The 16,453-nt window shown below is 39.6% G+C and overlaps 1 protein-coding gene across 6 annotated transcripts in view; it reads left to right on the top strand.

Annotated features, from left to right (window-relative positions):
• Positions 1 to 13,806: 13,806 nt before the first annotated feature.
• The window catches only part of plch2a (phospholipase C, eta 2a), a 68,786-nt gene continuing 66,139 nt past the window's right edge, over positions 13,807 to 16,453 (top strand). For 5 of the 6 annotated variants that reach the window (XM_085261041.1, XM_085261042.1, XM_085261039.1 and 2 more), the window contains exon 1: positions 13,807 to 14,618. In XM_085261041.1, the coding sequence (XP_085117167.1) occupies positions 14,375 to 14,618 (244 nt within the window). In that variant the 5' untranslated portion in view covers positions 13,807 to 14,374. The remainder of the gene's footprint in view (positions 14,619 to 16,453) is intronic. The other variant, XM_085261040.1, reaches the window with a different exon arrangement.

The raw sequence follows: 16,453 nt of genomic DNA, 5'->3' as shown, positions 1-16,453 counted from the left end.
TTCCTTTTGTGTGTGTGTGTGACTGCGTAATGTGTAATGTTTGTGACAGCGTTTCAGTAATGTGTGTGAGAGCGTTTCTGTATTGTGCGTGAGAGCGTTTAAGCAGTGTGTGTGACAGCGTTTCAGTATTGTGTATGAGAGCGTTTCAATTGTGTGTGTGAGACCGTTTCAGTATTGTGTGTGTGAGAGCGTTTCAGTAATGTGTGTAAAAGCGTTTCAGTAATGTGTGTGAGAGCGTTTCCGTAATGTATGTGTGAGAGTGTTTCAGAAATATGTGTGAGAGCGTTTCAGTAATGTGTGTAACTGCATTTCAGTAATTTGTGTTAGAGCGTTTCAGTAATGTGTGTGAGAGCGTTTCAGTAATGTGTGTAACTGCATTTCAGTAATTTGTGTTAGAGCGTTTCAGTAATGTGTGTGAGACCGTTTCAGTAGTGTGTGTGAGAGCGTTTCACGTTTAAAATCACTGTCCATTTTAAAACCCAGGTCGGTAACAACAGGTTTAAAATAGACTTCCAAATCTACAGAGGAGAAGTCAGAGGGACCACTGGGTCCAAACACCAACACCTCTGTTTTATTTTTATTAAAATGTAAAATGTTTAGAGCCAACCAGGCTTTAATGTCATGTAGACATGTCAAGATAGGGTTTATGGAGATGTCATCCTTCTGCTTTAGTGGCAAAAAAATTTGGCAGTCATTGGCATAACAATGAAAAGAGATCCCATGTCTTCTAAGGATGGAACCCAGAGGCAATAAATACAGTAAAAACAGCAGTGGCCCTAAAACTGAGCCCTGTGGGACGCCGCATGACAGAGAAACAGAAGATGATTCGGAACCGAGAAGGCTGACAGAGACAGTTCTCTTGGCCAAATAAGACCTAAGCCAATTAAGTGCAGTGCCACCAATACCCACAGGATCATTTAATCGAGAAATTAGAATATTGTGGTCTACTGTGTCAAAGGCAGCAGCTAGGTCAAGCAAGACCAGAACAACATGGTTACCAGAATCACATGCCAGAAGGATGTCATTAAAAACCCTTAATAATCCTGATTCTGTGCTATAAAGGGTTTAAAAACCTGACTGAAAAACCTCAAGGATGCCATTATCATCTAGAAAATCTTTCAGTTGACTAAAAACAATTTTCTCTAAAACCTTGGAAAGTAAAGGCAGCTTATAATTGGCTAAAATTGTGTGATCAAGGCCAGGTTTATTAAGCAATGGCTGCACTACTGCATGTTTGAAATTTGCAGGAACCACACTAGAAGACACACTGCTGTTAATAATGTCAAGGACATACTGTCCTATACTAGGAAAAATTTCTTTAAAGAATTCTGGAGGGAAAGGATCCTGTGGGGAACCTGCGGGCCTTATACGGCAAACCACATCCTCTAAAGTGGAGAGTGTCACAAAATCAAACTGCGTAAAAACGGCAGTGCAAGGGACAGAGACAGAGGGGTCAGAGTCAGGAGCTGACACCTGCAGTTAATCCTTTTCCCACCTCCATTCTGCTCGATGATATTCCCTCTTAACAGCACCAGTGCTCTCATTAAACCAAGGCTCGGGTTTAGCCTTGGCCTGCCTGGTTTTTAAAGGAGCTACATAGACTATGATTGTTTGACAGCAAGTATAAAACCAGGAATTAGGCTCTTCTGTGTCAGAGGAGACGAAGTCAGAAGGGCCACCGAGCTGATTAAAAGCAACAGAAAATTGTGCGGCAGTGGAGGGATTAATAACCCGACAGCGCCGAGCAGAATTGCCAGATTTAACTGCAGTATGTTTAAAAACAACGTTGAATAACACAGGCATATGATCTGAAAGTGCACACTCACAAATCTCCAGATTAGTGACAGGCAGATCATATGACAGGACAACCCATATGGAAAAGATATATATAAATCTTATAAAGTTTGTATCTGTCTTGTGTGAAACTTGTATGAAAAGCATACAAGAGTGAAAACAGATATAAGAGCCCTTGGAAATGTATATAAATGAAACTTGTATGTTTTGGATACTTACTAAAACAATATATGAAAGTGGCCACTTTCATGAGTAAATCATATAAGCCTTATATGATTCACTAGATGAAGTAAGCCAAATCTTATGCAAGTCTTTTAAGTTTTCATCATAGACAGGCACCAAGCAAATGGTGGACACCAGAGGTGAGGGGAGCCATTAGAGCAGGGCAATATGACTAAAAATATTTATCACGATATACATTTGAAAATTTGCGATAACGATATAACTGATGATATAATTGACACTAGACAAAATACTTTACAACATCACAATTTTATTAGTGCAAACAAAAAAACATCTATGTATTTTCACTTAAACAAACAGCTGTATTTTATGTGCATTAAAGTTATATAAAATTTAACAGTGCAAATGCAAATTCCTTGCTGACAGTTTACCCAAAAGGCATTTCCAGTGGAAATTGGCCGATATAGCCTCAGCATAACCATGTATAATATCCACAAAACTTAAAAAGAGGTTATACACACACACAATGGTAATATTATGTTGAAGCACAGTACGTATCACTCCGCGAGGCTCCTGCCTACGGTAGCTGTAATGCTCCGACAATCCATCTAGCGGTGCGGGTTCGTAGCTTAGCAAAGTCGTACTAAAACATTTGACAGATTTTCGAGCGCTGTGTACATAAAATCGTTTCGAGGTCAGTAAACACAACCAGAGTTCATACATAAGGCACACGGGATTATAAGGGGCACTGTCGACTTTCAGAAAAATCAAAGGATTGATTTTAAGTGTGCCGTATTTTCCAAAAAACACGGTAATAACGACAGCCCGCTAGCATGCTCTACCAAAAATAGTGCTTTGTTGTGTATCTGACGGACGAAAGCCAAACCAGTTCCACACTGAAGTTGCAGCAATTTTACAAGCCAATTCTGGTTCATCAGAATCAGAATACTTTATTCATTCCGAGGGAAATTAGGGTTACAGCGAGCAGCACGCTAATGGCGCATGCGCACTTACAAAGGAACCTTCTGACCAACTTTATACAAACATCACATTGGGCAGACATGTCAGAAAGGTAGGCTGATAGGAAAAAACAACGAAAATACACTACATGAGGTAAGAGGAGGAGAAAAAAAACTCCACTCAGACTGAGCTCCTAGTGGGAGAACAGTTTGATAACAGAAAAAACACCTCAGCACAAAAGCACATGACTATCAATACACCATAGAAACACAAGACAAGCAACAGGGGCGGGTAAAGGGTGAGAGAGAGCCGGTGTAGACAGCGCATCCGGTCCTGCAGCATCTGTGCTGGTCCAGTTGACTGCTATCTTCCCCGGTAGGGCACAAGCATCGAAGGCGTTGGAAAGGGAGGGGGGATGAGTGAGTGCTTATCAGTGTAAGTGTATGTGTGTGCGTGTCCATAGTTTAGCTGAGACAGTGTCCTTCGGCCTATCAGGCTAAGTAAACAGTCCTCCAGCCAATCCAGGTGTCCTTGCATGGGATGGGAAGAATAGCCGTAACACAGTCATTATCAGGGAGTGATTGTTCGGCTCCAGCCTTGGGCCTGCAGCTGGCGCCGTGATGGGGATCCGCAATGTTTATGTTGGTTTTGTTCATTTCCATGCGAGCAGCCCAGGAGAATTTTTCAGGCTGCTCTTTAACACTCCGACACTGGCCTCTCGATCTCCCGTTGGAGAGCCGCGAGCCTCCCCATGATGGTATCAAACTTCTGTTCCATGGTGTTATCGTTCTTTTGATTCCGAGACCTCACAACTGCAGTGATCCGTTCCGCGATGTTTTCCAACTGTCGCTCAAGAGTCTCATTTTGAGCAGGCCTCTCTCTGATGTTTCCCCTCATACGCTCAATGGTGTTGTTTTGAGCCTTCACAGCAGCTGCAAGCGTCTCCAAGGTGTTGACCATATTACGTTCGTTGTGAGAGGTTGCGCCTCGTTCCATTTCAATTCCAGCGGGCAGCCTTGGGGGGGGTTTGAACAGCCAGTTCCGCTCTCTTATTTCTCCGATAAACCAGGGCTAAGCCAACTCCGATCAGCATGAACCCTGTTATCATGGTTCCGAATAGGTAGATATCTTCAGCGTCCTCGATCAACAGTCCCGCCAGGCACATGAGCCTCCAGTTCTGCCACCCGTCCATCGTGTATCCGGCAGGGAAAGTCCCTCCAGGGCACTCAGGCTCTCCCGAGCCCAGATTCTCGTTGAGAAAAGGGTGTCAATAGCATTCAGAGACCAGTTGATCATCCGTTTCATTCAACGATCCACGTTCGCCCTTCACATTCTCCGTTGCCGTCATGCTTTTTCCGCCATGTGCGTATGAAAACAAAGGCACTGCGCATGCGCGTTTTACCCATATTCTATCGCGATATTTCATTTTCCTATCATTGCCCAACATTATACCGATATTACTGTGAACGGTAGGATATTCTGGGAAGATGGCGGAGTGAGCGGTTCAACTTGAGTGGGCTCCGAGGCTTTTCCTGAAAAGAACCTCCTTTATGTCTTGACCGCAATCAAGTAAACCGGAATTAGAAGCAGACTAGTTATACTTCATCTCTAAAACTCAAAAACGTCCTCCCTGTGTTTCTCTCCGTCATTCTTGGCCACCTTCTCCGAAGCGGCGAAATGGCTAACATTAACAAAGATCATGGCTACCACCTAGCGGCACTTCGACAGGCGTGCGACGAAGAAGATATTGAATGGATGGAACAGCAGCACGACTTATCACAAGACAGACCGCAAGCTGATCGACACCACACACCGGTTAAAAGTCCTGTTAAGATCTCTCAATTCTTTGAATCTTTGGGCTGAAGGAAGGACAATACTCGGTGTATAAATGCTCAATCAACAATCATTTATTTCCATACAATGAGCATAAACCATCCGGATGCATGCAGAGGGTCACAGCAAATCTCAAAATGGTGACTGGTTACTCAGCTTCTTATAGCCTCTAGTGGCCCCCACCTAGTCGTAAGAGCCTAAACATTCACATTCTTTCTCTGTTATGGCGCCTAAGTTATGACCTCGGCTCCCTGTCTTTCTGCTCTCTGTAAAGGTGGGGGTATGGAATGTGGTCTGTTTCTTCTATTATCGGCACAAGGTCCTCTACACACAACATTCTCTTCATGATTTAGCAGTCTGAAATGTCAAGAAACAGTGTAACACATTCACAGTAGATCAAGGGTACAGGGTAATGTACACCTGTCTAACAAATCCAAAAATGGTCACATTCTTTTAACCCAAAAATATAATGGAAACTAAGCTACATACACAGCACACAATCTAGACGAAAGGATATTATATGACCTACAGCAGTTACCATAATTCAACTATTTTAACTACAAATATAAGATAACATATGATAACAGAATAATCTCACAGTCCAAATCCTAAGAAAATGAAGGCTAACGAATCACAGACGCAAAACGAAGTTTCAAACACAGTTCTCCTCAACGCTATCCAAAAACTGGTATGTAAATTCGACACCCAAAGTGAACATTTAAAGAATTATGAATTCCAGCTGCAAGAAAACACAGACGCTGTAAGAAAAGTAAAGGAGTTTGTGGATGCTAATACGGAAGCTATTAAATCTGTGGTGGAAGATGTGAAACGTATTAAAACGCAGATGGCGACGCTGAAAAAAGAGAACGAGGCTCTTCGGGAAATGTGTCTGGAGCATGCTAGATACAAACGGAGATGGTCTTTGCTGCTAACTGGCGTTCCTGAAAAGGAGGGGGAAAGCATGAGAGAAGAAATAATCAGAATTCTGACCAAGATCATTTCTGCGAACGCCGAGCAGCTATACAACACAGTGGATACAGTGCACCGGCTGGGTCAGAAGGGACGAGTTGGTGACAAACCCAGGCTGATTGTCATACAGTTTGCCATGAGAACTGTTCGAGACCTAGTGTGGAAGATGTCCAAGGAGGCGCAGTTCTGCAAGGAGAAGAAGATTCGGTTTAGAGAGGACTTTTGTAAGGAAGACAGACAAAGCCCGCAAACGTCTGTGGCCGAGGGTGGAGGAGGCAAGGAGCAGAGGGCTCAAAGCTTTCCTGAAGGACGGATATGCTGTCATCGATGGTCGTCAAATCAAAGAATGAAAGAACTTTATAACGACCTAGATAAGAAGGTATAACTGTTAAACTAAATTTAAGCCGGTAACTTGCTCAATGGTCCTTAACTTTCACTGGGTTTATTAGTTAATAGGAGGTAAAACGTTCCATTGCCCTACTCTAGTTATTACAGCACTTTCAAGCTATATTCAATGGTTCTTTCAATATTTTCTTTAAATGTTCGAGGTTTAAGAAGTAACATAAAGCGTAAAGCGATTTTTCTTTTTTGTAAGGAACAGCCTAACACAAATTGTTTTTTATTTCAAGAGACACACAGTAGTAAAGATGATCATATATTTTGGAGAAAGCAGTGGGGAAGCGGTGATATTTATTTATCTCATGGTACCTCTCATTCAGCAGGAGTGGCTATTTTTCTACATCGTTTTAATGGAAGAGTTATTGATCATAAAGGTGATGAGGAAGGTCATTGGTTAATGGTTAACATAGAGTTGGATGATACTAAGTACATTTTAGTAAATGTTTATGGGTTCAACAATAGAGCTAAAAACCGGAAATTAATTTCTGATTTGAAAAAAATGATAGAAAAATGGAAGATCATTTATTCAATTGAAAAAGTCGTTGTTGCAGGTGACTTTAATATGGTACCAGATGAAAAACTGGATAGATTTCCAATTAAATATAACTCTTCTCATTTTAACCAAATAATAATGGATTTCTCCTGCACCCTCAACCTAATCGATATCTGGCGTAACTTAAACCCAGAAAAACTGCATTACACCTGGAGTAATTCTGAGCGCTCTCAATGCTCAAGACTGGATTATTGCTTAATAACTGGTAGTCTCTTCCCCCTATCATCCAACTGTAAGATTCTTCACTCCCCTGTTACTGACCATTGTGCCATAACACTTTCAATCTCCCCGGATAATAGATTATCAGAACCGAAGAATTCTCACTCGAAGTTTAACAGTAACCTCTTAAGAAGCTCATCTTTTTGTATAAAAATTAAATTCTTAATAGGAGAGGTAAAAGCAATGGAGGATTTTTCTTCTACTAGTAAATGGGAATGGTTGAAGTTTAATGTCAGAAAAATTGCCAGTGAAGAAGGAAAATTAATGGCTAATAAAAGGAGACAGAAACAGGCTGAAATCACCGCAAAAATAAGTTCATTGTGCAATTTATCACATCTGACAGAGGAAAACTCTATAGAACTAAACCAGTTGCAGTACAAACTAGATGAACTTTATACAGACAAAGCAAAAGGTGCCTTCATTCGTTCAAGGGCTAAATAGATTGAGGAGGGGGAAAATAATTCTTCTTATTTCTTTAACCTGGAGAAAACTAGACAAACAAAAAAAACTATAATGAAGTTACAAATTAATAATACCCTGACTGAAGACCAACAGACTCTAAACAACTATATTACCGAGTTCTTTTCAGCCCTCTACACTACAAATTATTCCAGTTCGGAGACTTATTCTTTTTTTAGCTCTATCCATGGAAAAATTCCTCAAATTGACACACACTTTAAAAATCTCAATGAGTCTGAAATCACTTTAACTGAATTGGATACTGCTGTTTCCCAAATGGCGAGTGGTAAATCACCAGGTCCCGACGGAATCACGATTGAATTTTACAGATATTTCTGGAGTGACATTAAAGATCTATTACTAGAGGTGTTTAATGAATGTGTAAATAATCAGATGCTATCTCCAACTGAAACGAGGAATAATTTCTTTACTTCCTAAACCAAACAAGGACTCTATTCTTTTAGATAACTGGAGACCTATCACACTTCTTTGCTGTGATTACAAATTGTTAGCTCATGTCTATGCCAACAGATTAAAAACAGGAATAACTCAAATAATAGATGAGACACAGTCAGCCTTTATAAAAGGACGTCATATCCATCATCATACCCGTTTAGTATTAGATATGTTGGATTACAATCATTTAATTCCTCATGATAGCCTTATTTTATTTCTTGATTTCTTTAAAGCTTTTGATTCTTTGGAGCATAATTTTTTATTTAAAGCTCTGGAGGCTGTGGGTTTTGGTCCCAGATTTGTTAGTGTAGTGAAAATGTTGTACAGAGATATGACAAGTAGTATTGCACTCAATCAAGGGTTTTCTAATAGTTTTAAAAATAATCGTGGTATTCGTCAGGGATGCCCTATTAGCCCGTTATTGTTTATTGTTGCAGCAGAAATGCTTGCCATTTATATCAAACTCTCTTCAGATCTGGAAGGCATAAACATTCTTGATAAAGAATTTAAAATTAGTCAATTTGCTGATGACACTGCCTTATTTCTGAGGAATGTAAATATGGTCTCTACTGCAATTAATAAAATTCTTTCATTCTCAAAAGCATCCGGCTTAACACTAAACCTTAAAAAATGTGAAATCTTAGCTGTACACAGCTGTAATCACAGTACTATTGACAATATTCCAGTAAAGAGGAGGTAAAATACCTTGGTTTAATAATCAGTAAAAATACTAATGATCGAGAGAATAATAACATAACTCCTAGATTAAATGTAGTTAAAAAAATATTTAATCATTGGTTAACACGTGATTTATCCATATTAGGTCGTATCTTACTGTCTAAAGCAAGACTCATATACCCCTGTTATTCAATTTTTACATCTCCTAAAATGGTTAAACTGTCCAATTCTATTATATTCAGCTTTATCTGGAAGAATAAAACACATTATATACGCAAATCACAATTAGTTAAAGACTATGAAAATGGGGGCTTGAAAGCTTTAGACTTTGAATCCATTATTGCTGCATTCAGGCTCAGATGGATAAAAGACTGCATTTCCTATCCTCAATCTATGTGGTACTATATTCCAAACAAACTCTTTAATAAGGTCGGGGGGTTAGATTTTCTGCTCAGATGTGATTATGAAATATCTAAGATTCCTCTTAAGTTGTCTAGTTTCTATAAGCAAGCTTTGAATTTTGGGAAACTAATTTTCACCCACAATTTTTCACCTCACAATTCTGTGTTGTGGAATAATAGGGTTATAGTCATCAATAAGAAGTCCTTATTTAAATCAGACTGGTATGATAGCGGTGTATGTTTTGTTGTTGATCTGCTTGATAAAAATGGAAACTTGCTATCTTATGAAGAATTTATTGATAAGTATAAAATAGACATTTCATTTAATAATTATAATAAGATTTGTAAAGCACTACCCACACCGTTGTTAAATCTTATCGTAAATACTTTAAAGTATTCACTAATAAGAACATGCTTACCTTCACTGACGATAGGTAATACCTCAATAAAGGACAAACAATTTAATAATAAGTTAATCTCTAATACCTTTAAGCAAATAGTATTCTGCAACTACAATGTCAATGTCAGACATGACCTTGATAGCATGTTGAAAGAAAAGTCATTTTCTTTTTACCTAAAATACCCACTTGAGCCCAAAATGAAAGAAACACACTTCAGAATCATATCCGGCATTTATCCAGTTGGAGAATTCCTGTATAAAAGGTTTAATTTTGAGGCCGACTCTTGTGCTTTCTGTTCTTCCGATCCAGAAACACTAGAGCATCTATTTTTTACTTGTCAGTATGTTAATGCTTTTTGGTTTGAAATACACTGTTGGGTTTCACTCAGAATTTCCAATATACCTTCCTTCACATCTAAGGATATTCTTTACTTTATGGACAATCTGGATTCTGAAATCTCAGATGTTGTCAATTTTGTAATAGTACTATGTAAGTTTTTTATTCATTTATGTAAGTGGAAGAATGCCTCTCCTATGTTTACTGTCTCCTTGAATTACTTTTGTCAATATTTTAAGTGACTTAAGCTTATTTCAAATATGAACAAAAAAAACTGCTGTACTATACTGTAAAATCACAAAATACTTGCTATTCTAATTTTCCTTCCTATGTCAAAAGGTCTATGTTCCTTATTACTCGACCCTAGAAACTTTTATTTTCTCCCTGTAAAGTTATGATGACTTGCTGCACCATTTTTATAATGTAAATTGTTACAATTCTGGTCTGTTTCCTTGACTTGTTTTGTATATGAAAATTTCTTTCAATAAAAAAAAAAAAAAAAAAAGTGAACGGTAGGGTATGGCCCAGCCCTTGGAGCCATCAAGCTGAAGAAGGTTTCCTCTACAGCTTGGTTATCCTATGGATGGGCACCAGCAGGCCAAGCAACAAGTACATGAAACAGCAGCTGATGCAAAATCTTGGATGGTATTTTTTTCAGTTTTTCTGTCCCATAGTACAGGTTTAGTGCTGCTGGAGGTTTTTAGCACCACAGTCAGTGAACTCCACACCTAGTGCACAGGCTCACACACAGCAAACATATTTCTGTGAGGTGATAGTATTTAAATGACAAACTACTGATTTTCCACTCCCCCACTCTGCCCACAGGGAGCTTTCCCACTGCTTGTCATCAATCATCAGACTCAGAGGGCCACTAATGTGTCCGCTGCAATAGACAAGAGTCTGCACCCTCTCAGAGTCTCTAAAATCAGATTCTAGCACGATTAAACAACACAGTCGAAGGAGACGTTTCACCTGGTAAAATTAGTCACCTGGGTTTTGTCCTACTTTTCTCTGGACTACCTATAAAACATCAACATTACATCTAGTTGACTTATTTTTTAAGGTCTAATACCAGCACAAAGTGGTGTTTTTAGAGAGAAACACTTTAGAAAACTAAACTGAAAGCTGGAAATGTACTTTTCACTATTCATCAGAGACTTTCTGCATCTGACAGATTAGAAAATATATCCACAACTCAGAATTCCAAAGAGGAATACCATCCTTTACACTAATAATTCCATTAAAGTGATGTCAGTGTGTCAAGGTGTGATATATGAAATCAAACATCCCTTTAGTAAAATGAAAGGATTAGACTAATAAACGTTTGTAAAACTGGGACAAGAGTGTGTATTTTGTATTTTTTTTTAATAGGAAATACTCTAAACACATGCTTTAACATTTAATATTCACATTGTACACAAATGTTGTGTTATAGAGTTTATATTTCCGATATTCTAAAGTGTGCCTCAATGCGACATGCGCATACACGTGCAGGACCCGGCTGCAAAATGACATCCGGCATAATGTTGTTCTGCGATTTGACCATCTGTGGATATGAATACGACAAATTATTAAGCCGCTTTCGTCGCATCTTCTTTCTGTTTTTAAGGCTTTCATAATATTGAAAGTGAAAAAGACCGGCAAGCCCGGAAGTGGACGGTCTCTTTTTAGTCTTATTTAATAATATCCAAAAGCTGTTATGCCACAAATTGCGTCCTTCCACCATTCGGCATGTCTTTGGTATCTCAGGGATGAGTTCCCTAAGTTTCATGTTTATGCCACTCGGGCCAACGTGCGCAAACGAGTATATTATAAACCCAATTTGCTGTCTGAAAACAGTGTTTCAAAATGTCTGCCTGGCAGAATCGTCAAGGCCAAACGCCGAGGTCATGGTGAGTGATCGACCGTTATTTGTACTCCAGTTTTCTTAATCTGCTCAGACTACATACCACACTCCATCACTAATTATGTAAATTTTTATGTCTGTTGTTATTAGTAAATTACTCACTTGGCAGGATTGTATTATATGTTAATAATAATAAGACATCAGGGCAGGTTTTGAGTTCTTGGGTAACATTTTGCCATGTAGTAGTAATAATAATATTAATATGTGTATGGAATGAAGTTAACGGTGTTCAAAGAAGGGTTGGTTGTAGAAGCTCCGCCTGTATTTGTTCGTTAGGTCAGCTAACTAGGTCAGCGATCAGGCTAGGCTGTTGCCAAAGAGTGTTTTCTAACTTCAAGTCGACCCAGAGTTTTCCAATCTGGTTTTGAACTTGTTCACTTGAAAGAGGCGATGTTGAAAACATCAGACCAATTTCAAACATGGACAAATATACTGGCATATTGGAAAGATGGGACAAGATTAAACCCCCAGTACAGACTAAAAGCGCTGACAGATTTCTGTCATTTATTCCAGCAGCTTTTCTTTATCGTGTAGAAAAACTGAGACATGTATTGAGCTGAAGATATCGCACGGATTAAATATGCAGTTTACATCTTTACACTTACAGGGGAATTTTCCTGGTCCATATGTAGGACACCGTGTAAAATGAGTTTGACATCTGTTGTACTAGTTTCTTGTACTCAAATGGCTTCCAGCAAGTCTCAATCTACTAGAGGACATTTGGGATGAGAATAAGAGATTTGCATGGTTGATGTGCAGCTGACAAATTTGAAGCAATGACATGATGACAAATCTTAGATGTTTCCTGCACCTTGGTAAAACTATGCTGCAAAAAATTTAGAGTTCTGAAAGTTCTGAAGGCAATAGGGGGGTCCATCCTGGTACCAAGTTGTACCTAATAAAGTGGCTGGTCAGTGCATATCTTGTGTCATAATGACGAGGCTTGTTATCAACGTGGGCTCAGTGCAGAGAGATATTGAGCTAAGACTGTGCAAACAGTGACAATCCCATGTCTCAACAGTCTGAGACCAAACAGTGGGGTTTATCAGAGATGGAGTGGCCACCTGTTTGTTTAGCTAAATAGAACATAGGATTTCATGCTGGAAATTTTCAATTCAATTCAACTCAATTTTATTTACACAGCACCAAATCACAACAACAGTCGCCTCAAGGCGCTTTATATTGTAAGGTAGACCCTACAATAATACATACAGAGAAAACCCAACAATCATATGACCCCCTATGAGCAAGCACTTTGGCGACAGTGGGAAGGAAAAACTCCCTTTTAACAGGAAGAAACCTCCGGCAGAACTAGGCTCAGGGAGGGGCGGGGCCATCTGCTGTGGCCTCAGCTCATTCTGCCTTTAAATTCCTAAAATACACAAACACATTTGTACAGTCATTTCGCATGTAAATCAACTGGGTCCAGTTCTCTTGAATGGTGAATGGGAACACGTGATATCTGCATGTTACCTGATACCTGGTGCCTTTTAGAGAGCAGAGCTGTTATGGCATCACCATGTGTAGCATTTCCTGTGCTTGTGGGCATCCTTATTTTTTCATGTGGTATAAGGCGTGTGCTGCCACCATCACCTCCATAAGAGTTGCAGCTGTGGTACATGTGCTGCCTACATTACCTGTGGTACCAGAAAAAGAGGAAAAGTCAAACTGCATCATACGTTTAGTTTTTATGCAATCTGAACATAGAAATAAAAATTCCAAATATTATCAGTGTAATCTTGGTTGTAGTTTCATATGGTTTTGTCATTTTTCTACATTAAGCTGTTCTGTCTTCAGTATCTGGTATCTGTTTGTCAAGCTCAGGGATTTCAATCCAAGCCTCTGACATTATTTTGACTCAGTATGCTCACACTGCTGCATCACACAGTCACGAGCCTGGAATTTGACCTGTTTTATGATGAATTTATTAATCTGGTGCAAGATAATGGTAAACTCCTCATATGTACCGATATCTGAGCCCCAGTAAGACGGCAGCTAGGTGCTTTGATTTAGCTGGGACTATGCGATATCTGCAGATGGGTGGGGGTACCTGACACCTCTCTTTCAGAAGAAATGTCCGTTGACACGACTCATATTAAACAGACTTTTTAATTGGTTTTGGAACATTTTTATTATGACCTTGTTAAGCCTTGCTGACTTTTCTCACTCTCTTCCTGTTGGTTGTTGCATTTCAGTTCACACATTTAGCAAATCTCCTGGACTGGGATTACAGCTTGCTAGGGATTTAGGATTTCTGCCTGCCCAACACATGTTGCACAGTTACCTTTGTGAGTTGTGCTTTCATGTCTGTTCTGCTGTCCATTGCTGCATTCTCTCTGTCTTTCATGAGAAGCCAGCCGTTTTGGCTGAGTGTATCCTGGGGACTAAGGAAACAACGACACGGCACCAAAGCTGCATCTTTTTGCTCTGAAATGGAACAATATTGAGATGGTTTTGAGATGAGCAGGTTTGCTGATGCAATAACATTTGAAGATTATTGATAAACTGTTTTAAGTGTTCAGAGAGTGATTTTTTTTTTTTTTTTTTTTTTTAACGTGTGCTTTTTTCTTTGCATCTGTTTTGAAGCTAAACATGAAAGCAGCCCCTGATATTACTGATAATAATCCTTTTGTTCTTGTGGTTAGTGGAGTTGGATGGTTTACCCGTAAAGAACGTTCACTTTAAAGAAGTTGTGACTTCTTTTTTTTGCAAACTTAATTGACCCAAAGATTATCCACATTGATTCAGATTAACTGTCTGTGGGAACATTTCTGCAACTTTGAGGCAGCATCAAAACCAATCTCTGTTATAAGTGAGCAAATCCGAGATGAACAGCATCTTCAGCGTCAGCCCGCTGTCTTCAGCCCTCGTGTGTACCACCGCTGCTGCAGCGACTGGGGACAAGCCTGGACTTTTGGCTAAAGGGGCTTTTATCACAGAAGAGGACAAAAACAAAGATGTTGTTCCCAATAACAGCCAGCAGCAGGTCTTTCTGACATATGTGGTGGAGGAATTCTTCTGGATAGGCAGCAGCATTGTGGCCTTTTCCAAGTGGAGACTGGGCTACATGGGTAAGCTTAATCACATGTATGTTGCACAGAGGTAGTGTTTCCACAGCTGAGTGGGTTGGGTCTGTTTTAATGAACCCAGGCTGATTCTTTTATTGTGGGAAAGTTCAGAGTCAAACTTTGGTGTGGACCAATGACCAGGCTGAAGAAGAGCTTCATCTACAGAATATGTTGTGGAAGCAAACAAGACCAATCACAGAACTGTAGGATTTGGTTAGTGGGTTTGGCAATTCAAAAGCTAAATTAACCACTCTCTCCTACAGTCGTCCTTCATATTCTCATAACCAGTGACCAGTAATGTGCTGTTTATTAACTGCTATAAAATGCATCTTAAACTTTGTACCAACAGGAAGTTTAAACTGTAGAGTGGAAATAACCCCAACTCTAACAACAGATGATGCTGCAGCAACATTCTTTATAAGAAAACTGGTTCCCAATATTTAAACATGTAGGTGCTGTTCAAACGAGATCCCTTTGCTAATTATAGGTTTACTGTAGTCTCTAATTCACTGACACAGTGACTTTGTCAGTCTTCATTATGTCTGTTGCCTCAGTTGGCCCATCTACAGATGGTTCGCTCTGGGCTTAACCCAGTGACCTGACTGAGGAGAATAGCCAAGTCCATCTCCTCGGCCCACATTGTGACTGTTGCAGCAGGTCAGTGGCCACATTCAGGTCATCCTGCCACGTCACTGAGATCCAGGCCTCAACTTTACTTCCATTGCCACCTGTTGTCTGGTTACTGATTTAACTCACAAGGACCACTAATGCCTGTTCAGTTTTATTTATATAGCAGCAAACTGCAACAACAGTGGCCTCAAGCTGCTTTATATTATAAGATAAAGACAAAACCCCCAACAAGCATATGACCCCCTATGAGCAACCACTTGGTGACAATTGGAAGGAAAAACTCCCTTTTAACAGGAAGAAACCTCCGGCAGAACCAGGCTCAGGGAGGGGCGGGGCCATCTGCTGCGACTGGTTGGGGATGAGGCAAGGATGGCAGGACAGCAAACACGCTGTGGAAGAGAGACAGAGATTAACAGCACCTCCATGGCTGTTGTGTGGTTTTACTGATGCACATATTGGAATGCCACCCGAGTTTCTTCTGTATCCCACTGTTCAGGCTGCAGGACAGCAGGGACAAGCAGGTCCCCTCTCCAGATTAAGTCCATGTTGGTCAAACTCCCGACTGGACAGCCATTTGTTTTTGCTTCTCATAAGCTAAAATATAATTAAAGTAAAATGCCTGCAAAAAGATGCAGTTTTTAACAATTGTATGTTTAATTAACAATATATGTGAACATTACATAAAGATAAAAACTTAATAAAGATAATAAAATTAAACCAAAAATAATGGCTGATCTACACGATCTCACCGGGTGTCACCATAACGTAAAACAATATAAAATGTGGACCAAGGAAGGAAGGAAAAAAAGCTGCTGTGTTTGCTTTTTCTATTTATTCTTCATAATGGTAACATTTGTGCATTTAACGTTTTAATAATCTTCAGCTGAGATTGCTGTTTTTTTTTTTTTTGTTTTTTTTTTAAGGTAATCAGGTAAAACGATTATTGTGCTGCATCTCAGTGATGCTCTTTTTCTTTTCACCATTATAGCTGGACAAAGAAAAGTTCTCTTCTTAGGACTTCTGTAGTGTCATCATACATTCAGAGTCTGAGCCTGTTTCTTTTTTTTTTCTTTTTTTTTTTTTATCCATTTGAAATTCCAGCACTTTAAGTGTGAGGTTGTAACCATGGCAACAAGCCCAGACACCCAGTGGTGTCGACTGTACAGCTTTTCTGTGTGACTCATGCTCTAGTTTTGTGTCTAAAAGCT

This window comes from Mchenga conophoros, linkage group LG20, assembly GCF_057382185.1.
Source record: "Mchenga conophoros isolate Kocher_MC1m ecotype Shallow Benthic linkage group LG20, M_conophoros_male_GT1.1, whole genome shotgun sequence".
Lineage (NCBI taxonomy): Eukaryota > Metazoa > Chordata > Actinopteri > Cichliformes > Cichlidae > Mchenga > Mchenga conophoros.
Note: the sequence above shows the minus strand (reverse complement) of the source record. Positions and strands in the feature narration are given on the sequence as shown.